Here is a 26,786-nt window from a genome sequence, read left to right on the forward strand (position 1 = left end):
AGTTGAATCTTGTTCTGATAGGCAGTTACGTTCTCCATCAATCAATCAATATCTTGTTTTCAGGTTTCTTTATTATGTGCCTACATTAGCTTTATTTTAGGGCTAATTAAGCCCCCATACACCTTAACTGTGACCTTTTTGGACCTCTACTAAATGTCCCGTATCTTCTTTACTTGAGAAGGACAGAACTTGAATGATTTCTAGCTCTAAGCAAGTACTTGAAATATTTTTACTTACAAACCCTACTTGTTATAATTGTTTCAAAACTTTTCTTTGCCTTGTGGAATTTTACCCTACACATTCACAAATTAGCGTTTAGGCATTCACTCAAGAGGATCCCATGTTGGGGCACCTAGGTGGCTCAGTCAGTTGAGCATCTGAGAGGCTCAGGTCATGATCTCTGGTCCTGGCATGAGCCCCGCATGGAGTCCCCCACCCCCATAGGATCCTAGCAAGAGAGCCAAACTTCATCTGTTCATCCATCAATTTTGTACTGTCCATCCCTAACTGACTCTTTGTCTTTACCTTCCCTGAACCTACTTTACTTTTACTCTTGGAAAATACTTGGCCAAAACCTATTCTAGCATAATGAATTGATGAGTTTGTAAAGTCTGATTCAAAACATAAAGTGGGAACCTGATTTTCCTAGGATGAGGAAAGTTTCACATTAAAAATTATATTTTAACTAGGTGTTTGATGATAAGAATGAGTTTGTTCAGCTGAAGACTCTGGAAGGATCATGTGTGGTAGGAAGAATAAAGGTACAGGACTTAAGAGAAGCAACTAGAAAAATGTTCTCCCTTTCAAAAACACACATCATCACATCACCCTTACATGAGGGCCCAAACACAATGTTGTGATTGATTCAGTCTAACAGATTCCCTGACTGAACTCTGATCCTAGAAAGAAGCAAGAGGAGAGGAGAGTTGCCTTTGCCTCTGCCCCCCTTCCTTCCCATCACCCTCTTCCATTGCCATCACCCCTTCTTGTTGCATCACCCCCTTCCTTCCCATCACTGTCTTCCATTGCCATCACCCCTTTTCCTTCCGATCACCCCTTCTAGTCCCAACACCCTCTTCCATTGCCATACCCCTTCTTGTTGCATTACCCCCTTCTATCACTGTCTTCCATTGCCATTACCCCTTTTCCTTACCATCTCGCCCTCTTCCCTTCCACCACTTCCCTTCCCACCCACTCCCCTTCTCTTCCCATCACCTCCTTCTCATTTCCTTTCTTTTCTTCAACTTATTGTTTGGATTGGAAAGGCACATCTCTCATGCTAAGCTCATTAGGCAAAAGAACAAAGGAATGTTGAGGAAGAGCACTCAAGTCACAGGCTTTTGTAAGCAGAGAATCCAAAACCATAGAGCAGTAGTGGCTTGGACTTTGCATTGACCCCTGGCTGTGCTGGGGATTTCAAAGACAAACTCAGATTTCTAGTACTGAAAAACAACAGAATCAGTCACCCTTTCACAGTCTCTGCCTGTTTAGTCTCCACATTCTTTTATCCACTGCCTCAACTCCCAGGCATGGACTGTTTCTAGGTCCAAGACTAACAGACAGGCTTTGTAGTTGATCTCTGATTCACCCATAAGAAGCCTGCTTCAGGCCTCATCCAGAAGCTCTTTCCCTGACCCAGCTTCTTCACATTCCAGTAGTCACAGAACGCCAGCTGGGGCCAAGTGCTTGAAGCGCACATTTTTCAACAACTCCTAGACCATCCAATGGTGGCTTATCTGATGCAGGCATTTGAGAGTGTAATTAGATAACCATGCCAGCCAAAATGAAGAAGTGCTAGAGTAAGGGAAAAGAAGCAGAGGATGTGGGAGGAGGAAAATAGGAGAAGAAAACAGAGTGAGGAAAAGAAGAGATACTTGGGAAGAGAAAATCCTTCCTGGGCAGGATAATTTATTAGTTATGTGACCTTGAACAATTCTCTTTATGGCTTCAAACTTTAGCTTCTTTATCTGCAAAAGGAATATTGATAACATGTGTACTCTATCACACAAAAGGAAATACCTTTGCAAGCAGTGTGCTGATGATATTGAAGTATAGCTACTAATCTCTATCACTTCTCAGGAGGGAAGGCTACTTGCTGTAGCACCTTCCTCAGAGAATACTTTACTTCTTTATTCCTAAGGCTATAGATCAAGGGGTTCAGCATGGGGGTGACCAGGTTATTCAGGACCTGAACAGTCGCATTGAGCCAGGGATTGGGGCTGGGCTGCAGGTAGATGAGGACCACTGGCATAAAGGAGAGGAGGATGGCAGTGAGGTGGGCACTGCAGGTGGAGAAGGCACGATGCCGGCCTTCAGTAGATCGGATCTGCAGGATGGAGCAGACAATGCGACTGTAGGAGGTGAGGATGAGAAGGAAGCAGCTGAGGGGCATGAGGCCCACACTGACGAACCCCACCATCTCCAGCACTGAGGTATCAGCACAGGCCAGCTTCAGCATCACCGGGATATCACAGAAGAAATAGTCCACCTCGTTGGGGCCACAGTAGGGCAACTGGAAGGTGAGAGCGGTCAGAAAGGTGGCCTGGATGCAGCCGAAAAAGGAGGTCCCCACGGCCAGGATGGCACACGCTCTGTGGCTCATGATCACGGTGTAGCGCAGAGGGTCACAGATGGCGACGAAGCGGTCATAGGCCATCACAGTGTACAGGAAGCACTCCGTACAGCCCAGGAAGTGGTAGAAGAAGAGCTGGGACACGCAGCCTGCATAGGAGATGAGCCGGCTGTTCCCCGAGAGGTAGAAGAGCATCTTGGGGGAACTCACAGAAGGGAAGAATATGTCACACACAGACAGTTGACACAGGAAGAAGTACATGGGGGTGTGGAGCCGAGGGGAGGAGACAATTGCCAGGAGGATGAGCAGGTTCCCCATAAGAGTGAAGATGTAGAAGCCCAAAAACAGGACAAAGAGCATGGTCTCCAGACCCTCGGTGTGTGGGATGCCCAGCAGGATAAATTCAGTCACTGCTGAGAGATTCCTCATCTTTGTCAGATGTTGGACTTCACAAAAGAACTCAGGTGTCCAAAGTGTGAACACTGGTGTAAAACTGAGAAGCTCTCTGATGAATGTTTTGGTTTCATGCTTTAACAATCAGTAATCAACCTTATGTAAAGGCATTTCTACATAAAAAGATAAAGAATAAAAATTCTTGACTATATTCTGAAAACTTTGGTTTTTGACCAAGTTGGATTCAGTTCACTGTGTTCTCTTACCCACAGATTACAATTAAAAACTCTGGAAGTGAGGCGCCTGGGTAGCTCGGTTGGTTAAGCAGCCATCTCTTGATTTCAGCTCAGGTCATGATTTCAAGTTCCTGGAACTGAGCTCCCCATCAGGCACCTCACTCAGGGGGGAGTCTGCTTGAGGATTCTCTCTCCCTCTCCCCCTGCCACTACCCCTACCCCTGTTTGCTCTGTCTCTCTCTCAAATAAATAAATAAATCTTTTTTAAAAATTAAAAATAAAATAAAAACCCTGGAGGGGCACCTGGCTGGTGGAAGACAATGTGACTCTTGATCTCAAGATTTTGAGTTCAAGCCCCATGTTGCGTGTAGAGATTACTAAAATAAATAAAACTTAGGGGAAAAAAAAACACCCTGGACAAAATACAAAATGCATTTACCTAAAAACTCTGGAAACTAAACAGAAGGAAGCAGATTGTGAAAGAGACAAAACCTGGAGAAGCCCAACAGATGTGTTTCTACTTTTTCCTCTTTTCTCTTGTGCTTTTGAGTGGAGAAGGGGCAGGGGTCACAATTACAGAATTGTGTGGTGGCTGCTCCAGATGCAGAAATTGTAATAGATAACCCATCTTCTTGACTGGAGAACCTGATAAAAGGTGTTTCCATGATCAAAGAATGTGAGGGAATTCCTGTTTTTTTCCCTCTCTCTCTTTTTTCTTCCAGTCCTGCCCCAAGGCAATTCTGTAATTATGTGACAGCAGTATGAGCAATAAAAATTTGGAGACAAATTCCAATTTCTGGACAGAGGAGTCTCACACGGAAGATAGAGAGCAAGATAATATTTGTGTAAAAGCAAACATACCCGACTGTGTATTTATGATGTATTTTGAATGTTTGTTATACTTTAATAAGGCTGTTAACTTAAGGAAAGGAAGAGGTAGAAAGAAAACAACTCCAAACCAACATGTAGTTATAATGCTAGATGCAGAGAAAAATGAAGACTCCAAAGAAAGAGTCAGTGACATCTTGAAAAAAAAAAAAAAGTCATCTGTGTTTACTAGCAGCTTGTTTCTTGTTACTCACTCTAGACATACTAGAAGATTCTCTGTGTGAACTTCTGACTTAATTGGACTCTGTCCTTGAAGAAGGTTCATCAGAGCCTCACCCTGGAAATCTTCCTCCTTTGGTCAGTAAAGACTCAGAGTTCTCTGATCCTTGGCTGTGACTAGGTACAATGATTAATTTGCCCTTTCAGGTACCATCTCTAAGACAATGAGTCCATGCTCCTCTTGATTTCTAAGTCCGTTTCAAGTAAGAATCATCTTCAAGAACTAAAAATGTAGCAGCTCCCAACAATTGAATCCCAACACTTCAGTGGATAAGAAGCCGAAGGTGTCATAATGTGACAGGCGAGAAAAAATCTGAACACTCACATTGTTCACAGGGAACATGGTGGAATTTTCTGCAGTATCATAACAAGATAAGCCAAGTCATGTTCTCTGGTTCCCAGAAGAACACAGCATATCACAGCCACGGGAAATGAGATTAGGTGTTTATAAAAGAAGGTGACAAGAGCATATACCATCAAGGCTTGAACACACTCATTCCCTCTGGATCATCTCCTTCAGATCCCTTTGGGCATTTCTCATGATTCAGTCAGTGGTAGCTCTGAGGGAGCAATTAGATTAAAGTTCATAACATTTACCCCCAAAACAAAATAATAATAGATTTGAAATGGAAAAATATCTTCATCCCTTCCAAGTCTGCTTGCCTAGAAAATGGACCCCAAAACTGACTTCCGGGCTTCAGGCTAAGTACTTTTTTTGTCTCCCATATTTGCCTGTCTTTACATGTAGTAATATGGCAACACCCTATTTGCAAGTATTTAAACATTTCTAGGAATATGTAGATATCTACAATGAGTATCACTGTTGCAGACAGGTTGTAATAAATAATAAAGAATTATTTAACTATTATCTTACATGTTTTTTCTAGCAAGTGCACCTTCCAAAACGGCATTAATAAATTAAGTACATTTAAAGAGAAATATAAATTGGTAGTGTCTTTAAACCATCCCAGATGAACAGTTTGATAAAAATAACAATAATATGGATTCATCATTTGCCAGGTACTATGCTAATTTATTTTTACGTTCTTTTATGTTTAAATTTAAGTCTCAAAACATCCTTATTAAGTAGGAGAGGAATAAAAGTACCAAGAATTTTAGAACTTGATCACATAGCTAGAAAGTGACTGAGCTGAGATTAAATCCCAGGTCTGATTCCAGACCAAAGCCTTAAGTTCTTCCACTGTGAAAGCTCCTGGGACATTTTGATTAGAAAAGCAGAAATATGGCACTTGTTTTTAAATTCCTGAGGAGCTGCTATACTGAATTTTTATGTGCTTTTTCATGGTGAAAAACCAGTAAAATAGAATGGAACTAATAAAAAGTTAGATTTCATTTCAGTGTAAAAAAATTAATGGGATAAGATGCCTTGTGAAGGATTGAGTTTTTATCACTATAAGAGTTTAAATATGAGTAAGATGACATTTTTGCAGGGCTGTGATAAACTTGTATCACGAATCTGATTGCAAGATTATACTACATACATCCTTAATGTCCTTTATAATTTTGAGATTCTTTGATTTTATTATGTTGTTCGTCCTTTCAAATATATCTGAGAAGGTACAATAAAGCTTAACAAATGGTTCTTCTATTGAAGAGGGATGAGACCCCCTAAAGAAGAGGCCTCTGAGCATAATTGGTCTGGGCCCAAATGCAAAATTCAGTGGTTATGAAGATAGCAGTGTTTGTCTTGTAACACTGAGTGTATCTGGCTTACCAGGCCATTAACTTGCCAAACATATGGAATAAATTCACACTTGTTTTCTAGAATATACTATCGCTACACATCAAAAATAAAGCAAACTCACAAGATAACCTAAGTGTCACATATCCTTAACAAAAAAGGAATATTTAAAAAATGACCTAAAATTGAAGGGAATTCAGGATGTCACTAAATCTAGGTAATGAATTATAGTAGGTCAGAGGATTTTTATTTGTTAATAATTCCATTTAGGGAACGCAAGTAAAGGAAATAAGCACAAAGCATGGTTTGTAATATTCTCTGATTATACACTTTTACCCCAGAAGTTGGCACTTCAGATACCTCATCCCATTTCACTTTTATGCCTTCTTTTTAAATAGTTCCAAAAAGTGATATGGCTGCGAGAACTCTAAAGTTCCATTTTGGGGTGGTGTGGAGGAGGAGGAGATAGCCAAAGAGAAGGTTTGAGCAGAGAAGTAAAGGGCAACTCCCCCAAGGTCATGTCTTGGAGTCTGAGCAGAAGACCCTCGAAATGAGCATTTATATTTGGTTTTCTGGATGTCACTGGATAGGAGATTTTACTAACATTGGGATGGAACACAAAATAAGTGGCTGCATAGATAGCAAAGCACTAGCTGGAGAATGTTGGTGGTTGAAGGAAACTCAGTGATAATGATCACTTGGGTCTATGAACAGATGACTTTGAGATTTTCAGTGTCTCACTGATCATGAGCCCAGTGGCTTTGTGGTTTATGTGCAAGAGTATCATTCATATCCAGCTAACTCTGAGGTTGCCCATCCACTAAGATAAAATGTCTCTGAATCTCTTCTTCCAGAATTGTTCCAGATTCTTCCAGGGATTGTTGGGAGGCTATTGCTCACTCGAACTAGGGGTCGTTTTCTAAAGGAGGTTCTCTGTTTCTCCTGAAGCTTACCTCTTTACCTCTCTCACTTTCTAGCTTGTATGTAGACTAGCATGCACAAGGACATGTGCATTTGACTTTAGAAAATTAAAGAACTCTACAGGTGTAGCAGTTAGCATGGTAACATATAGCAAAAGAGAACATAATTCTGACTGAGCAAAAAATTAGTGATATAGCAGAAATAATGAATATAGAGAAACCAGAAATCTTATGATTTTGCCCTAAGTTCACCACGTGTTTGTTTTATGAGCTTAGAAAATAAAAGAGAGGGGGGCCTGGGTGGTGCAGTCATTAAGCGCCTGCCTTCGGCTCAGGGCGTAATCCTGGCGTTCTGGGATCGAGCCCCACGTCGGGCTCCTCCGCTGGGAGCCTGCTTCTTCCTCTCCCACTCCCCCTGCTTGTGCTCCCTCTCTCACTGGCTGTCTCTCTCTCTGTCAAATGAATAAATAAAATCTTCAAAAAAAAAAAAAAAGAAGAAGAAAAGAGAGGGGTGCCTGGGTGGTTCAGTTGGTTGGGCATCTGACCCTTGGTTTTGGATCATGAGGTCGTGATCTCAGGGTAGTGGGATCAAGCCCTGCATTGGGCTTCACACTCATCAGGAGTCTGCTTCAGATTCTCTCTTCCTCTCCCTCTTCCCCTCCTGCCCCCATTCTTTCTCTCTCTCTCTCTCTCAAATCAGTAAATAAATACTTTAAGAAAAAAAATGAAAGAGAAAGGGCCTAGGAGGTAAGTTGAAGTCAGAGAAGACCTCTGAGCTTGACTGGTCTAGACTCAAATGCAAAGTTAGGTGGAGACACACACACGTGTCCACACACACACACACACACACACACTGAAATACTACTCAGCCATAAAAAAAGGATGATATCCTGCCATTTGGGACAATATAAATGGACCTGGAGTGTCTTGTGCTAAGTGAAATGAGTCAGACATAGAAAAACAAATATGATATGATTTCACTTATTTTTTTAAATGATTTTTTATTATATTATGTTAGTCACCATACAGTACATCCCCGGTTTCCGATGTAAGGCTCGATGATTCATTAGTTGTGTATAACACCCAGTGCACCATGCAATACGTGCCCTCCTTACTACCCATCACCAGCCTATCCCATTCCCCCACCCCCCTCCCCTCTGAGGCCCTCAGTTTGTTTCTCATAGTCCATAGTCTCTCATGTTTCATTCCGCCTTCTGATTACTCCCCCTTCTTTATCCCTTTCTTCTCCTACCAGTCTTCCTAGTTCTTATGTTCCATAGATGAGAGAAATCATATGATAGTTGTCTTTCTCTGCTTGACTTATTTCACTTAGCATTATCTCCTCCAGTGCCATCCATGTTGTAGCAAATGTTGAGAACTCGTTCTTTCTGATAGCTGAGTAATATTCCATTGTATATATGGACCACATCTTCTTAATCCAGTCATCTGTTGAAGGGCATCTCAGCTCCTTCCACGATTTAGCTATTGTGGACATTGCTGCTATGAACATTGGGGTGCATATGGCCCTTCTCTTCACTACGTCTGTATCTTTGGGGTAAACACCCAGTAGTGCAATGGCTGGATCATAGGGTAGCTCAATTTTTAACTTTTTAAGGGACCTCCACACTGTTTTCCAGAGTGGCTGTACCAACTTCCATTCCCACCAACAATGTAGGAGGGATCCCCTTTCTCCACATCCTCTCCAGCAATTGTTGTTTCTTGCCTTGTCTATTTTTGCCATTCTAACTGGCGTAAGGTGGTATCTCAGTGTGGTTTTGATTTGAATTTCCTTGATGGCTAATGATTTTGAACATTTTTTCATGTGTCTGTTAGCCATTTGTATGTCTTCATTGGAAAAGTGTCTGTTCAACAATATGATTTCACTTATATGTGGAATCTTAAAAAACAAAACAAATGAGAAAACAAAAAAAGCAGAACCAGACCCATAAATACAGAGAACAAATGGATAGTTGCCAGAGGGGAGGGGGTGGGGGGTGGGAAAAATGAATGAAGGTTGAGAGGGAGATTCAGATGCCCAGTTATGAAATGAATAAGTCACAGGAATGAAAGGTACAGTATAGGGAATATAGTCAATGGTATTGTATTATTGTTGTATGGTGAGAGATGGTAGTTACACTTGTGGTGAGCATACCATAATGTATAGAGTTGTCAAATCACTACGTTGTACACCTGAAACTAATGTAATGTATGTCAATTGTACCCAAATAAAAAATAATAATAATAAAAATAAATAAAAGGGAGGATAATCAAAGAACAAAAGTTAAAAAAACAAGAGCGTTATACACAACTGATAAATTATTGAACACTACATCTGAAACTAAAGATGTACTATATGTTGGCTAATTGAATTTAAGTTTAAAAAAAAGAAGAGTAAAATGAATCTGCTGGAGGCAGTAACCAAGGCTTTATATTTAAATATTAAATAGCAAAGGATTTCCTCTGGCCAGCATGAGGTGAAATTATTTGGGTAGAGTGGCCTAGATGGGGTTGTCTGGGGCTCAGATACCATTCTACCACGTGATTTGCCATGTTGACCCATTAGATTCCAAATCTACTAATTTTGTTTAGTCTCTAAGGCTGCATGCTTGAATTCAAGAATAAATTAGGCTTGCTTTAGGGACTCCTTGGTTGTTGATGGGACTTAGTGACAAAAAAAATCAGATATTTACAAGTTACCATATCTGTGATGTGATTTACAACAGAACAAACTCAGGACTAGTATTTCTTAATCCTTGTATGGAAACAACAAAGAATGTTACCAGTTATCTTAAAGATCCTTAAAGAATTCTCCAAAGTTACGTTTAATTGATTTGAACCAAAACCAGAAAGCCGTATATATCATTTTAAGGGGTTAGTGGGCAAAGACTGCATTAGATAAATGCTGGTTTTCATATAAATATTTTATAGAGGAAAAGTAATTACCAAGAAAATTATCAAGGACCTACTAGGTAGCAGGCATTATGCTATTTGGAAATATGGCCATGAACCGTATGTACAGGGGTCTCCCTTGATGGAGCTTACAGTCTAGTGTGGACCTGAACAATAAACAGACCATTACAAACTGGAATAATAGGTATCACAGCAGCAGGATATTGGATTGGGCACAATAACAACACATCCATGGGTCTGTAACTCAGATTTTAAAGTTCTGATTAGGTTTCTTATGCCTAAAATAGAGGACATAATTCAGAAAAAGGAGGTATGGGGTAGGATGTGGTGGGAAAGACTAGAGATATGCAAAAGCTAAAGATTAATCATTATATTGTTATGATTTTTGTTTTCTTTGCACAGAAAAAGGAGATTTTTAACCACTGCTAGATGATACTTTCATTATGGTTGAGAACTGAGTTTTTATCAGTTGTACAAAGGACAAGGGGAGGAGGTGATGTAATGGCCTTAGTGAGTGGGTCCATGTATCCATATTATCCTTAGTACTTCTAGTCTGTGTCTCGTAGATACTCATGAGAGCAAAATCCAGGGAGCAGTGACATCAAAAGGCCACAGGAGTAGGAAATAATGTCGATAGAATCCCACTAAATGAAGATGTGTGTTGGCAAGTGAGCTAAAATTAAACATATCAATTCATATAATGTAAAAGGCAATGATTTAGACTAATAAAAGGTCCTCATGTTATTTCTGATCACAAGAATATTCTTTTCTCTAACATTTTCTTCAGGGCAACTTTGACATCCTTATTCCGCAGCCTGTAGATCAGGGGGTTCAGCATGGGCACAAGGATGGTATAAAACACAGAGGACACTTTCCCTTGGTCCAGGGAGCTCACAGAGGATGGCTGCAGGTACATGAATGCAGCGGATCCAAAGAAGACAGCAACGGCTGAGATGTGCGAGCTGCAGGCGCTGAAGGCTTTGGACCTGCCCTCAGTGGAGCGGATGCGGAGGATGCTGGAGAGGATGAAGATGTAGGAGGCAAGGATCATCAAGCTGGGGGCAAGGATATTAATGACACTAAAGACTAGAATCAGTAATTCATTGACATGGGTATTAGAACAGGAGAGTTTTAAGAGGGAAAGAAGATCACAGAAATAATGGTTGATCACATCAAATTTGCAGAAATGAACCCTAAACATGCAGCCTGTATGAACAGATGCACAAACCAGGGCTATAATATACACTCCCAAAATCAGGGAGAAATAAGCCTGATGGGACATGATGATATTATAAAGCAGGGGGCTACAGATGGCAGCATAGCGGTCATATGCCATTGCTGCTAACATGTAACACTCTGAAATAGCAAAAACGAGGAAGAAATAGAGCTGAGTCATGCATTCAGGGTAAGAGATGACATTCCTCTCTGTCACAAAGTTTGCCAGCATTTTGGGGGTAATGACAGTGGAATGGCAGAGATCAATGAAGGACAAGCTACTGAGGAAGTAGTACATGGGGGTGTGCAAGTGAGCACTGAGCGCTATCAGCGTGATCATGCCCAGGTTCCCCACCACCGTGACCACATAGATTCCTAGGAAGAAGAAGAAAAGGGGCAGCTGGAGTTCTGGTTTCTCTGTTAGCCCAGCAAGGATGAACTCAGTCACTGTGGAATGATTTCCTGCTGCCATTTTCCTCTGAATAGTTTCTGAAAAGGAGAGAAAAAACCATGGTTGTTGGAAAAACTTCACTATACTTCTCTATTTAGAGTAGGGTACCCCATGTAGATGATTCATGGTTTAGATATCCTTTTGGACTATAGGATCATTTAACTCTGGGTCAGTTTATGTAAGTAGAGTTCACTGTGATTCAATGTTTAGTAAGCTGCATTTCCAAACATAATATATGTATTTCATATAAAAAGAACTGCTTCAGTGGCCTGCGTGGCTCAATCAGTTAAGCATCTGCCTTCAGCTCGTGTCATGATCCTGGGGTCCTGGGGTCCTGGGATCAAGCCCCGCATTGGGCTCCCTGCTCTGTGGGGAGCCTGCTTCTCTCTCTCCCTCTGCCTGCCACTCCCCCTGCTTGTGCTCATGCTCTCTTTCTCTGTCAAATAAATAAATGAAAGTTAAAAAAAAAAATAGCAGTGTTTGTAATCACTGAAAATTTGCTAAGTGTCTGTTTCCTATATTTAACATTTCAATGATCTCAAGCCAATATTTCTTTCTTTTTTATAATAATTTCTTATTATGTTATGTTAGTCACCATATAGTACATCCTTAGTTTTTGATGTAAAGTTCCATGATTCATTGTTTGCATATAACACCCAGTGCTCCATGCAATATGTGCCCTCCTTAATACCTATCACCAGCCTATCCCAATCTCCCACCCCCCTAATATTCCATTGTATATATGGAGCACATCTTCTTTATCCATTCGTCTGTTGAAGGGCATCTCGGCTCCTTCCACAAGTTAGCTAATGTGGGCAATGCTGCTATGAAAATTAGGGTGCATATGGCCTTCCCTTCACTACGTCTGTATCTTTGGGGTAATTACCCAGTAGTGCAATTGCTGGATCATATGGTAGCTCTGTTTTTAACTTTTTGAGGAAACTTCACACTGTTTTCCAAAGTGGCTGTACCAACTTGCATTTCCACCAACAGTGTAAGAGGGTCCCCCTTTCTCCACATCCTCTCCAACATTTGTTGTTTCTTGCCTTGTCAATTTTTGCCATTCTAACTGGTGTAAGGTGGTATTTCAAGGTGGTTTTGATTTGAATTTCCTTGATGGCTAATGATTTTGAACACTTTTTCATGTTTCTGTTAGCCATTTGTATGTCTTCATTGGAAAAGTGTCTGTTCATATCTTCTGCCCATTTTTTGATTTGATTATTTGTTTCTTGTGTACTTAGTTTGAGAAATTCTTTATAGATCTTGGATACCAGTCTTTTATCTGTAGTGTCATTTGCAAATATCTTCTCCCATTCCGTGGGCTGCCTCTTAGTTTTTAAAGTTATTTTTTAAAAGATTTGTTTATTTTAGAGAGAGAGAGAGCAAGTGAGAGGGGACAAAGGCAGAGGGAAAGGGAGAGGATCTCAAGCAGACTTGGGGTCTTACCACCCTGGGATCATGACCTGAACCAAAATCAAGAATCGTATGCTTAACTGACTGAGCCACCCAGGTGACCCATAAGGTCAGTTTTTATAAGTATTCCCAATGCATCTTAAAATATGTTGTTTGTTTTTGAGGGTCCTGTGATGCATATCATTTCTATTATGTCCACTTTACTAACAATGTTGTTTAGATTTTGTATATGCATAGTGAGTTTTTGTCTGTTATTCTAATAGGTATTGAGATAAGTGTGTCAGTGCCTCCCACCAAAGTTTCTGATTTGTCTGTTTGTCCCTTCAAGCCTTAAATCAAAACCTGTATTGTTATGGAATGGTCCCCTTTATATTTAGTAATGTGTCCTGGTTATAGTCTCCATTGTCTGATATTAATACATTATCATGAGATTTATTTTTGGCTAGTGTTTGCAGAGCATATAATTTTCCATGCATTTAATACATCTGTGTATTTTTTGAAAGAGGCAACAAATGAAACAATTATTTTAAAATAGCATCACATAAAATAACAGCAGGTCAGCATCAAATACCTAGCATCAAATCTACAAAATGTAGGCAATGTTTATACACTGAAACTTTTAAATAATTTTGAAAGAATAAGGAGATTTACCATATGCATGGATTAGAAGACTAAATAGTGTAAAGATATCCCTCCAAATATAGGAATAGATCAACATATTTCATTTCCCAGATAATATGTTAATACACAATAGGGTCCTAATGGGATCATTTGGCTACTTCTGGTCATCTCATAGATTTATAGAAAATATCAGCTTGGTCTGATATTGGAGGAGAATCAAGATATTGATTCTCAATAAGTTACAAATATTGCACTCCAGAAACTCAAGCACATTTTCATGTGCCAGCTTTCATGCTCTGTACCCCTTTCTCCTTGTATCTGTGTTCACTTGATGTACACGTATTGGATCGGTAAATGCCTTTCTTTCTAGAATCCAACCTGTTCGAGTCAGAGGAATTTTGTGTCAAGGTCAAAACTTCAGTTGTTCAGTATGAACGTGACACAGACACAAGTATGCCTTGTTACTTCACATAGGCAAGTGACACAGGTAATAATAGTAATGAGTTGTGGGTAACACAGAGTTCTATAGGCTGTTTGCTCTACAGCCAGATATAGAAGACCATATTTGAACACAGAGTGTTCAGCGATTTCTCAATACGGTTGATCAGAGCTACTATCTAGGGAGATTACAGTACTTACAAAAAATGATGAATGTAAACATGATTATGATGAAAAACAAAAGTTCTTGAATCATCCTCCCCCTGCTCTTAGTCCTATTCCTGAGAGATGACCTAATTTCTGCAGAATGGCTCTGATAAAGTTTTTTTCTTTCTTCTTTTTTTTTTTTAAAGATTTTATTCATTTATTTGAGGGAAAGAAATAGCATGAGAGAGAGAGAGAAAACGAACAGAGGGTAGGGACAGAGGGACAAGGAGATGCAGACTCCCCGCAGAGCAGGGAGCTGGACATGGGACTCCATCCCAGAACCCTGGGATTGTGACCTGAGCCGAAGACAGATGCTTAACCTACTGAGCCACCCAGGGGCCCTGATAAAGTTTTTTTTAAAGGTTACCTCCACAGCTCTAAATAATTTGTTCATATTGCTATTTCTGGAATTATCAGCTTTGAACTTCAAACAAACTTTCCATATTACAGGTAGAATTACTTTCTATTAAAAAGTTAAAATGATGACCACTACCATCTATCTCATTCCAATATCTTGTAGTTGGATTCTATTTTTTATGTTTTCCTAAACACTTTTGGATCTTTAAAAATATTCTCAAAACTCTTAATCATAACTTCCAAAATTCTCTCACTTCATCTGGAGAGATTTTGTTTGTTTGTTTAATACAGAGTTTCTACTCCTATTCTAGACATTGTGAGTCAGAATTTCTGAGGGTAAGAAAATTTACAGAACTGAACTTTCTAAAAATAAAAGTAGAAGAAGACAAACAAAATTACCAAAGTAATTCTGGTGAATGTTTGGAAATCACTGGGTTAAGAAATTAAAGTCAGCCTATTGGTTTAAATGGAGAACTTCAGGACTTCCTCTTTTTTTTATTTAATTGAGTAAACATTACTGAGAGACAACAAAATGCCAGACACTGGGATTTTGGATTACCAGGACAATGAATCCAGACACTGAAAACAGTCCAAACAAACAAGTTAAAATTTGGTGGAGAAAATAATTGTTAACTTCTAATGTCAGTTAAAAAAAATTCTTCAGATACAAGATATGTGGTTTGAAGGTAATTCCTATGAAAACATAAAATAGGCATATTTCTTATTAAGTCAATAAACCCCATAGAATAGTGGATGATACAAAAGCTGATGGGAGGGGTGCCTGGGTGGCTCAGTCAGTTAATCGTCTGCCTTCACCTTGGGTCAGGATCCTGGGGTCCTGGGATGGAGCCCTACCTCAGGCTCCCTGCTCAGTGGGAAGACTGCTTCTTCCTCTGCCCTCTGCCTGCGTTGCTCATGCTTGCTCTCTCTCTCTCTCTCAAATAAATAAATAAAATTATTTTTTTAAAGAAGACAATGGGAGATTTTTATTTCGTTTATAAAAATGCTAGACTCTGATAATGAACAATCCACATAAAATCTGTAACATGGCTTCCCCATCCCTAACTCAAGTGCTGTAGAATTGGAATGTCATGAAATGATCACAATGGTGCTAAGGCATTGGTGTTTAACCCTTGGGGTAGTGGGGATAGCCTAGGGCTTACAGAGCCTCTTAGCTGGTCACCAACAGCCACAAACTGTTTCATCCACTTACCTCATTATGCCACATCAATATTAAATATGCAGTGTGTGGCACGAGACTAGGAAGCTCTGTGCTACACTTTCATCTGTAGTTCTGTATTAGTTATGGGTGTCCTTTTTGAAGAGGGGCATTGAAAAGATAGAGGGCATGTAGTTGCTGTTTGGGATGAGCTATTTATCGTTAGTGATAAAACACACTCAACCATAAAGCCAGATGATGATCCACATTCAGCGACACTGGAGAAAAGATTCCCTTAATTGAACGTAGGATAAAGTACAAAAATCCACGCTTCTTGTATCCTTTTCCTCTGCCACAAAATACTTGGCTTCTTTCAGTACCCGGAATATGTCATATTTTCTCATCTGTCTACCTTTTTATTTGCTATTTTTTCACATGAAATGGCTTCACCAACCCTTTGTCTCTCTGTTGTCTGTTAGATTATTATTTTTCTTCTCAAATCTCATTTAAATTGAAGTACTTATGGAAACGTTCTCCAATTCTTCGTCATTGATGGGACCTTTCAACAAAATGCTCAGAAAACTATCTTTCCTAAACAGCACATTTTCAGACTTGAACTATAAGTCAGATGATGGACCAAATCATACTTCTTCTCCTTGGTGTCCCAAGTCAAGAGCACAATGTTTGGCACACAACAGGAGGGTTGCAAAGAGCATTTTATAAACCAATCAATCAATAAATGTATTGAGGAGTTTTTGCCTGAATTCCAAAGTAATTATTACCAGACCTCAGTAGGTCTCAAATCACAAGGGTGAGATGGGCACACTCACCTTTCTTCCTCCTAGAAACCTCAATGCCAAGTCGGATTTATAGCATACTCTCAGAGGAGAACGCGCTCCTGCTGGTGCTGGGAGTCCTAGGGATACAGCTCTGCTGCTACCTTTAGTGCTGAGAGGGCAGGGGCAGCCACTGTTCTCAAAGTCACCTTCAAAGCTGGCTTGTGTCATCAGCCAGCATCTCTAATTGTAGCTCTCCAGTTTGTGTTTCTCCAGCTTCAGAGTAGCAAACTCGTCCCCTCCACAGGCCCCTTGAACAGTTCAGATTGCTGCGCTCTGAAGGTTTGTCCTAGATACAGGCATTTCCAGCACCAAATAACGCAGAGACAAATAAATACTCCGAAGGATTTCCGTGTCTCAGGAAACAAGCTCTTGAGAAAAGAAGCAATTGCAGTTAGCATTTCCCAGTTCAGTTGTTGAACTTGTCCTTCCAGAGGGATTCTTTGTCAATGCTGAATTTGTCAATTAGTGATAAAGATTTGTTCATAAGATCACCTGAGGATTCTTTTTTTAAAGAATTTATTTATGTGTAAGAGAGAGATAGTGAGAAAGAGCACGAGGTGGGGGGAGAAGGAAAAGCAGGCTCCCCGCTGAGCAGGGAGCCCAATGCGAGGTTGGATCCCAGAAGCCTGGAATCAGGACCCAAGCCAAAAACAAATGCTTAACCCACTGAGCCACCCAGGCACCCCAAGGATTCTTTTTTCTTTTTATAATATTTTTTATTATATTATTTTAGTCACCATACAGTACAACCCTAGTTTTTTATGTAAATTTCGATGATTCATTAGTTGCGTATAACACCCAGTGCACCATGCAATATGTGCCCTCCTTACTACTCATCACCAGCCTATCCCATTCCCCCACCCCCTCCCCTCTGAAGCCCTCAGTTTGTTTCTCAGAGTCTATAGTCTCTCATGCTTCATTCCCCCTTCTGATTACCCCCCCCTTTCTTTATCCCTTTCTTCTCCTACCAATCTTCCTAGTTCTTATGTTCCATAGATGAGAGAAACTATATGATAATTGTCTTTCTCTGCTTGACTTATTTCACTTAGCATTATCTCCTCCAGTACCGTCCATGTTGCAGCAAATGTTGAGAAATCGTTCTTTTTGATAGCTGAGTAATATTCCATTGTATATATGGACCACATCTTCTTAATCCAGTCATCTGTTGAAGGGCATCTTGGCTCCTTCCACGATTTAGCTATTGTGGACAATGCTGCTATGAACATTGGGGTGCATATGGCCCTTCTCTTCACTACATCTGTATCTTTGGGGTAAATACCCAGCAGTTGGATCAATTGCTGGATCATAGGGTAGCTCTATTTTTAACTTTTTAAGGGACCTCCACACTGTTTTCCAGAGTGGCTGTACCAACTTGCATTCCCACCAACAATGTAGGAGGGATTCCCTTTCTCCACATCCTCTCCAACAATTGTTGTTTCTTGCCTTGTCGATTTTTGCCATTCTAACTGGCATAAGGTGGTATCTCAGTATGGTTTTGATTTGAATTTCCCTGATGGCTAATGATTTTGAACATTTTTTCATGTGTCTGTTAGCCATTTGTATGTCTTCATTGGAAAAGTGTCTATTCATATCTTCTGCCCATTTTATGATTTGTTTATTTGTTACTTGTGTATTGAGTTTGAGAAGTTCTTTGTAGATCTTGGATACCAGTCTTTTATCTGTAGTGTCATTTGCAAATATATTCTCCCATTCAGTGGGCTGCCTCTTAGTTTTTTTGACTGTTTCCTTGGCTGTGCAGAAGCTTTTTATCTTGATGAAGCATTCTTTTTTTTAATGCAGATTCTGATCCAGAGGGTCTGAGTGGGATTTGAGATTATGCATTTCTTACAAACTCTTAGCCAGTGCTTTTGTTCCCAGTGCTTAGTCCCCACTGTGAATAGCAGGATTTAGAGGATCAAGGCACATCCTGACAAAGTATCCTATGCTGACTAGAGTTACAAATTTTAAAATAATGAATTAAACCATTTATTTCCTTGCACAAAATATGTTTAATTTGTTTTATGCATAAGTAGGCAATATACTTACTTTACTCAAAAGTCAAATCTATGTACAATTGAATTTTGAGGTTAGGGGACAAGAATTCAGAATATTGATGTAATATTGTTTTTTTGAGGTCCTTGTTATTAATAATTCCACTTGTTAAATTGTGCATTTAGAGAAAGTGTTTTATTATTAAGCATCTACATTTCATATTCCTTTTCCTTTTTTATATATTTTCACACATTTTTGTCACAACCAGGAATAGTTAAAAGTGTATCAATTTGAATCAAGGTAAATTGGACGCTCACAAGAGAGGGGAACTTTTATAAAATATGGCTAAATATATCAGGTTCAATTCTCTTTAAAGAAATTTAAGGTTGGGTTACATTAGTGTTTCTCAATTTTAGACGCACATTTCAAAACATCAAAAGTCTTATTTTTAACCTTGATACCCAGGGTGCACTCTATACTAATTAAATCAGAATTTTAAAGTCTGAGGTCAGATATCAAAATTTGCTAAAAGCTTCTCAAACTTTAATGTGTATAGAAGTAACCCAGGAATCTCATTCAAGTGCAGATTGTGAATTAGTAAATCTAGTGTATGTCTTAAGATTATGCATTTTTAACAAATTCTCAGGCTATTCCAATGTGACTGGTCTACGGACCACCTTAGGAACAAGGTGTTAGATGATCTCTTGTTGGGAATCCCACCATAATTCTTTCGGAGTCAAGCAAGTTCCCACATGTCCATGCATCACAAAGCTGCTTTTAGCTTTGGAATAGCTGTGGCTGCTGGATTCTCAAATGTTTATGGGAGAATACTATGTGCTTACAGGTGAGCAGTCTAAGACTGTTTCCTCAGTGCGCAGAATAAAAGAAGTGGGAAGAGTGTTGGAACTTGGTTAAAGGCAGAAACGAACAGATCTTTCTATAAATGATTGTACAATAATGAAAATTACTGAGACTCACAGATGCTCAATTTCCATCCTGTGAGGATATACGTACTGATTCAGGAGAGCATACGTGTAGAAAGAAAGAGAAACAAGGAGACCAAGTTTGAATGTTACCAAGACTTACATGTCCCAATTGTGTTGCTATAAATTATTATCTAGGGTTAATGAGCTCCATCTTGAGAGTTCTACCATCCATCCATCTAATAATCCAAACTAGAATTTTGCATCCATCCTCATAGTCTCCTGTACCTTCAGCTCACCTCAATTCAGCCATGTCTGAACAATCCACTTTTCAAAAATCTCTTGAGAGTCTCCTCCCTTTCTAGCTCCACTGTCACTGCGTGCAGTGTCTTGTTTAAATAATCAAATGGCTGCTGACTGGTCTTGATTCAGCCTTATTGCCTTTCCATCCATCTTCCACATCAACTTAAGTGTGATTCTACTAACATGCAAAACTAATTGTTTCACTTCCTTGCTTAAAAAACATTTAGCAGCTCGATTCACTAAAATAAGGAGTGATGGGGATGCCTGGGTGGCTCAGTTGGTTAAGCTTCTGACTTTGGTTCAGGTCATGATCCCGGACTCCTGGGATTGAGCCCCATATCAGCCTCCCTGCTAGTGGGGAGTCTGCCTCCCTCTCCCTCCACCCCTCTCCGCCACTCAAGCTCACTCTGTCTCTCTCAAATAAATAAATACAAATCTTTTAAAAATTTTAAAAAAATGAGTGATGTAGTGATCCAGAGATGATTCATGAACCGTCCTCTGTCTACTTCTCTCTTTTAGTAGCTTTATGATATTACCCAAAATATGACGTGGTTTTCTGGATCTGCAGAGGCTTTTCCCCTCATGAAGAGACCGTTACCTTTCCCTTAGTCTGTATTTTGAATAGGAGCTGAAGCCCCAGTGACTCAAGGGTCTACCCATCAAGACTTTTTTGTTTGTCCTGCGTGAGTCCATTTGTGTCTGTTGGGCAGAGCACTGGACTAGCACTCAAGCCTAAGACAGGAGCTGCAATTATAGCTATTTTCCTTTCCTTTCCTTTTCTTTTTTTTTTTTTTGACATGAAAATTAAGTCAAAGAAAAACTACGAGGACTTTTTGAAAATGAATGCTTGACATCATTGAATGAACAGATAATGGAATACAAAGGTGGTAAAAATATATATACTTCTGTCCTATATTTTGAAAATTTAGGTAAACACTGCAATTTGCTATATCAGGTGAATAACACAGCACACTATCCTAAGGACATTGATCTGGCAATAATGAGGTGGAGGGTTTGAACTGGTAAGAGACAAAGGACAACTGAGTTTTCAGAATATTATGTAAATCCATAGTTACAAGCTGTTAAAAGCCTAAAAAGAGAAAAACAAAATATGAAAGGAAAGAAGAGATATTTCAAAGAAAACATTGACATGAAATGGCAACTCTTTCTCAATTATTGGACAAAACAGCATGAACCACATGAAAACGACAAAACTGAGCAGGATATTTGAATTCCATAGCAGTTACTCCATAAACAGCTGCAGCATCACTGGTGTAAAGATAAGACAATGTTGTTTGGGTTGCTTTTATAAAAAGTGTTGCCCTTGAGTGTAATAACTTGAAACTCTATAATGAGGACCTATAATGAGACTCTACGAGTCTCCATGTTTGTTATTGTTTTGGCTTTGCTCATTACAGGTTTGAGAGATTTTGATTATTTTCGTTGTATCAAGTGAAATAAAAGTGTAAATACCATTGAAATTATTTATAAGAAAGAACAGTCACGTAGGGAACTGAGGATGACATATGTGTAGAAGGAAATTCTCAAGATGTCTTAGACTTAGCCACAGTCACCTGGGACCAAAGTACCACTTTGAATAAAATTGTGGGTCCTGGAGTCAATTTTTTAGGCTGATCATTTATTATGTTTGGGACCAGGGCATTTAATCAAATTAAATAAACTTCTATTTCCTTATTTTTCAATGGGAAAAATTACTAGGGTCTTCCCTGAAGGAGTACTGTAATATTAAAGGAGGTTATTCACTTAAAGTGCTGGGCACAATATTTAGCTATTTCATACAATTTCAATTACATATGTTATAATTATAACCTTCATCATCATTGTTCTTGTTGTTTGTGCTATCGTTAAAAATAAAACTAAGGCTCCTTTCATACTCAAGAGTCTTTGATTTTATTCTTAGCGTTTCTCCACACATAATCATTCTAATAAGGTTCAAAAGAGTGGCCTGGAGGAGAATTTAGGAGATGTGTTATATGGGGGAGTGTCATTGAATTTCCAAACATTTGAACAATAAACCTAACACGTTATGTATCTTAGCAAATCAAAGAACTGTTTCTGATATGACATCATGACACTGATTCTATTCATGCACATTTTCTACTGTCCAGAATTTTCATCAGGGCAACTTTGACATCCTTATTCCGCAGCCTGTAGATCAAGGGGTTCAGCATGGGCACAAGGATGGTATAAAACACAGAGGACACTTTCCCTTGGTCCAGGGAGCTCACAGAGGATGGCTGCAGGTACATGAATGCAGCGGATCCATAGAAGACAGCAACGGCTGAGATGTGCGAGCTGCAGGTGCTGAAGGCTTTGGACCTGCCCTCAGTGGAGCGGATGCGGAGGATGCTGGAGAGGATGAAGATGTAGGAGGCAAGAATAGTCAAGGCAGGAGTCAGGATGTTAAGTGCACTCAAGACTAGAACTAATAATTCATTGATGTGGATGCTGGAACAGGAGAGCCCCAAGAGTGGGAAGAGATCACAGAAATAATGGTTAACCACATTGCTCTTGCAGAAAAGGAGTCTCATCATAAAGCCCGTGTGGATCGTAGATCCAATGATGCCCAAAATATAAACTCCTACTGTGAGCCGGAAGCAGATGTGAGAAGACATGATCACATTGTAAAGCAAGGGGTTACAGATGGCAGCATAGCGGTCATATGCCATTGCAGCCAACATGTGACACTCTGCTATAGCAAAAATGCTGAAGAAATAGAGCTGAGTCATGCATTCAGAGTAGGGAGTGATGTTCTTCTGTGTCACGAAGTTCACCAGCATTTTGGGGGTAACGACAGTGGAATGGCAGAGATCAATGAAAGACAAATTGCTGAGGAAGTAGTACATGGGGGTGTGCAAGTGAGCACTGAGCGCTATCAGCGTGATCATGCCCAGGTTCCCCACCACAGTGACCACATAGATTCCTAGGAAGAGGAAGAAAAGGGGCAGCTGGAGTTCTGGTTGTTGGGTTAGCCCAGCGAGGATGAACTCAGTCACTGTAGAGTGATTTCCAGGGTCCATTATCTCCACAGAGGATTCTAAGTTTAAAAAAGAGAAAATGAAATTCTGTGTGTGTGTGTGTGTGTGTGTATTTGAGTGTGTACGTGTGTGTTTGTGTGAGTATATGTGAGGAAAATAATTCCATGGAGATCATGATTTTGTTCCTGACCAGAGCAGATTCAATAATGCAGGGATCTCTTGAGTCTTTACTGCTGATCAATCAGTGGTTCTGGTTGAACTGGAGAAGGAATTATAGACTTCAAGAACCTCATAATTAAGATATTTCATAACTTGTTAAGAGAAAACAGCAATTTCTGGATTTTTTTTAAGTCAGTCAGAAGGGGCATTATTACTGTTATTTCTGAGGCTTCTTTCTTCTTCCATGTTCTATATGTATATGTTAATGTGATGCTTGTCAAATGGCAGTTTCAACTTATTCAGAATAAATAAGAGTAACATATGCTTTCTATACTGAATACATATAGGATTTATAAGCCTGCAAAAAAGTCATTATGTTTGTTGAGCTATTTTCTTTACTAGTATCCCAACTCAGAATAGCTGAAGGACTGGACAACTCCTGGTGTCTTTTCACCTGAGAATCTCTGCTACATACCCCAGGTCTCTTCCTCCAGGCCTATCATCCCATGAGCAGAAACATAACTGCTTGCCAGACATGGCACTTATGTCTCAACAGCTTTTCCCAGAATAAGGAATCATCCCAGCCTGTTTAGGCCATTTAGGCCATGATACTAAATGGAGGCTGTGTTCATTTCACCAATGCGACCAGGCATACAATAGTCCATGATTGGTCTAAACAATTTGGATTTCACGGTTGAAGTGGTGGAGGTCAGAAAATTATTCATATTCTCAAAATATAAGAAGGGTTTTTGAAGACAAACTTTAGGTGTTATGCCGGTCTTTTCTTAAATTATGTATTTTACCTGTGCCCTCTACAGAATTCCAAGATGATGAAGATGTGAATTACTAGTGCACATGCAAATACAATAAGAAATTTTAGGTTATTTTATCTGATTACGCTAATCTAGAATGTGACATGTTTTTTAAAAAATTAATGTAACTTTGGTTTAGATTTGAAAAGAAAATGAGTACATTCAGGGAGCCTGAGTGGCTCAGTCTGTTAAGCGTCTGCCTTTGGCTCAGGTCATGATCCCGGGAGTCCTGAGATGGGACCTTTCCCTCTCTCTCTATGACCCCTCCCCCCTTCCTGCTCTCTGCTCTTGCTCTCTCTCGCTTGGTCTCTCTCTCTCAAGTAAATAAATAAAATCTAAAAGAAAGAAAGAAAGAAAGAAAGAAAGGGAGAAAGAAAGAAAGAAAGAAAGAAAGAAAGAAAGAAAGAAAGAAAAAGAAAATGAGTACATTCTAGAAAATGCAATTCATATTCTTACTTATCATTCAAGCAACAGTTGGATTAGTGTTTTTAGTTCAGAGTATAATACTTTATGTGACAATAGAAAAACTGGCCAACTGCAGAAAGAACAATCTGGAATTTTTCATTTTAAGAATGGCTCAAATAACTGAAGATATTTTGCTGGCAAAGCAAAAATTCATGTGGCACATGACAGGTACCTCAGTGTTCAACAAATTGCTTTCCAAAAGAAAGAAATAAAATTAACTGCTTGAAAGTCTGGACAGAAATATTTGGTTTCACAACAAAGATGAACAGTCTAGACATACCCTGATCTTCCAGTCAGAAATGTTTGAAAAAATGTTCAACATCATTAGCCATCAGGGAAATTCAAATCAAAACCACATTGAGATACCACCAGTTAGAATGGCAAAAATTGACAAGGCAGGAAACAACAAATGTTGGAGAGGATGTGGAGAAAGGGGGGCCCTCTTACACTGTTGGTGGGAATGCAAGTTGGTACAGCCACTCTGGAAAATAATGTGAAGTTTCCTCAAAAAGTTAAAAACAGAGCTACCCTCTGACCCAGCAATTGCGCTACTAGATATTTACCCCAAAGATACAGATGTAGTGAAAAGAAGGGGCACCTGCACCCCGATGTTCATAGCAGCATTGCCCACAATAGCCAAACTGTGGAAGGAGCGGAGATGCCCTTCAACAGATAAATGGATAAGGAAGATGTGGTCCATATATACAATGGAATATTAGCCATCAGAAAGGATGATTACCCAACATTTGCATGAAGTGAAAGGACCTGGAGGAGATTATGCTAAGTGAAATAAGTCAAACAGAGAAAGACAATTATCATATGGTTTCACTTATTTGTGGAAGGTAAGGAATAGCATGGAGGACATTAGGAGAAGGAAGAGAAAAATGAAGGGGGGTAAATCAGAGGGGGAGATGAACCACAAGAGACTATGGACTCTGGAAAACAATCTGAGGGTTTCAGAGGGGAGGGGGCTTGGGGGATGGGTTAGCCCGGTGATGGGTATTAAGGAGGGCACGTATTACATGGAGCACTGGGTGTTATAAGCAAACAATGAATCGTGGAACACTACATCAAAAACTAATCATGTACTGTTTGGTGACTAACATAATAAAAAAAAGAAAGAAAAAAGAAATGTTTGAGCATAGCCTGAATAACCACTTTCCAAGCTGATTTCGTTTAAGGACACAAACACCTGATGGGTGGTAGGACTAAATCATCCTTATCACCTCTTCCAGTTCCACTGTTTCATGATCCTCTAATTCTAGTAGGTCTCGATTATTAAGTTAGACAAGATGAATTGAAATCTCAACTCAACCCCAAACTTGCTGTGCCACTTTGGGATAATTACATCCATTCTCCAGTCCTCTGAAAAGCAAAAGTTGTTGTTATCTATCGCCAGTGAAAACTAAGTTAAATGATACCTACAAGGTGCTAAGCACAGTTCCTGGCTCTTGTTAAGAACTTAATAATGTCAATGTTACTTTAATTTTAATCTTTTGAGTTTTGCTCTGTTTTATATTTTATTCGACCAACACTTTGGTTCCTTAATGATGGCCAAACTTAATTTTCTTTCCCTTAGTACATCTTCTTGTTGCTCCTTCCTACCTTAAAACATACAGAAATAAAGAGATTTGGAATTTTTCACTCAAAATAACTTCCTAAAATCATCAATATTCTTCATAGTCTTCAAATAAAGTCCAAGCCAATTTCCTTGTCATTCAAAGATTTATATCATCTGGTAACAAAAAAGAAAAGTTTTCTTATTTATGCCCCAGCAAGTATCACATAATTTAGCTATTTCACAAAAAAAGCATTAGATAGACTCTGATCATATTCTTTTAGCTTTTTTTTTTTTTTTCATTTATTCTCTGTGCCTTGTGAAATCTTTTTAATAGTTAGGGCCCTTTAGTTAAGGGCTCCGATAGTGAAAGGTCCAGTTAATAATACCATTTTCTTTTTTTTAAATAATTTTTTATTATATTATGTTGGTCACCATATGGTACATCCCTGGTTTTTGATGTAAAGTTCCATGATTCATTACTTGCGTATAACACCCAGTGCATTTTCTACATGCCCATGACCACGTTTCTTATGTTTACGCTTTGCATGTATATAATTCTGTATTAATTATTATGAGTTAGTGACTGGTTCTTCTTCTCGAGACTGTAAACTTAGCGAAGTGCTTGGCACAGTGCCTTACACAGAGCAAATATCAGTAAATATGTGTTTTTAATTCAAGTATTAAAAGGAGGTTAGAGATACCCTAACACATACTCAGCATAAGTGAACAAAGCCCTCACGCTGCCTGGGTTGAAGTGAGTAAATAAAATGTGTTTGCCATAATTGTATTCAGAGAATGTGATACTAGAGTGATAACACATAGAAATAAAGAACTGTGTGCATCTCTAAGTGCACTGGGAGGGAGCTAGAGAATTCTAAAATTTTAAAAGTTACAGACCAGGACATATTCAGACATATCCCTCCTACTCCCCAAAACTGCAGCCATGTGTAATTTTCTCCTCTATTCCTCTGAAGGGAAAAATGACTCTGATGATGCTGGTGGATAGTTCTGAGTACTAACCTTGTAAGACTC

The 26,786-nt window shown here is 39.4% G+C and overlaps 3 protein-coding genes across 3 annotated transcripts; all 3 read right to left on the reverse strand.

The window, feature by feature from the left end:
- Positions 1-2,068: 2,068 nt before the first annotated feature.
- Positions 2,069-3,049, reverse strand: LOC103656263 (olfactory receptor 149-like). Its single transcript, XM_008683622.2, has one exon. The coding sequence runs from the start codon at positions 2,999-3,001 to the stop codon at positions 2,069-2,071; it is 933 nt and encodes a 310-aa protein (XP_008681844.1). The 5' UTR covers positions 3,002-3,049.
- A 7,542-nt stretch (positions 3,050-10,591) lies between these two features.
- On the reverse strand, positions 10,592-11,557 carry LOC103656264 (olfactory receptor 8G5-like). Its single transcript, XM_008683623.2, has one exon. The coding sequence runs from the start codon at positions 11,525-11,527 to the stop codon at positions 10,592-10,594; it is 936 nt and encodes a 311-aa protein (XP_008681845.2). The 5' UTR covers positions 11,528-11,557.
- A 10,306-nt stretch (positions 11,558-21,863) lies between these two features.
- Positions 21,864-22,842, reverse strand: LOC103656273. The gene has a single exon (XM_008683634.2). The coding sequence runs from the start codon at positions 22,797-22,799 to the stop codon at positions 21,864-21,866; it is 936 nt and encodes a 311-aa protein (XP_008681856.2). The 5' UTR covers positions 22,800-22,842.
- Positions 22,843-26,786: the final 3,944 nt, after the last annotated feature.

This window comes from Ursus maritimus, unplaced genomic scaffold (assembly GCF_017311325.1).
Source record: "Ursus maritimus isolate PB19 unplaced genomic scaffold, ASM1731132v1 scaffold_16, whole genome shotgun sequence".
NCBI lineage: Eukaryota > Metazoa > Chordata > Mammalia > Carnivora > Ursidae > Ursus > Ursus maritimus.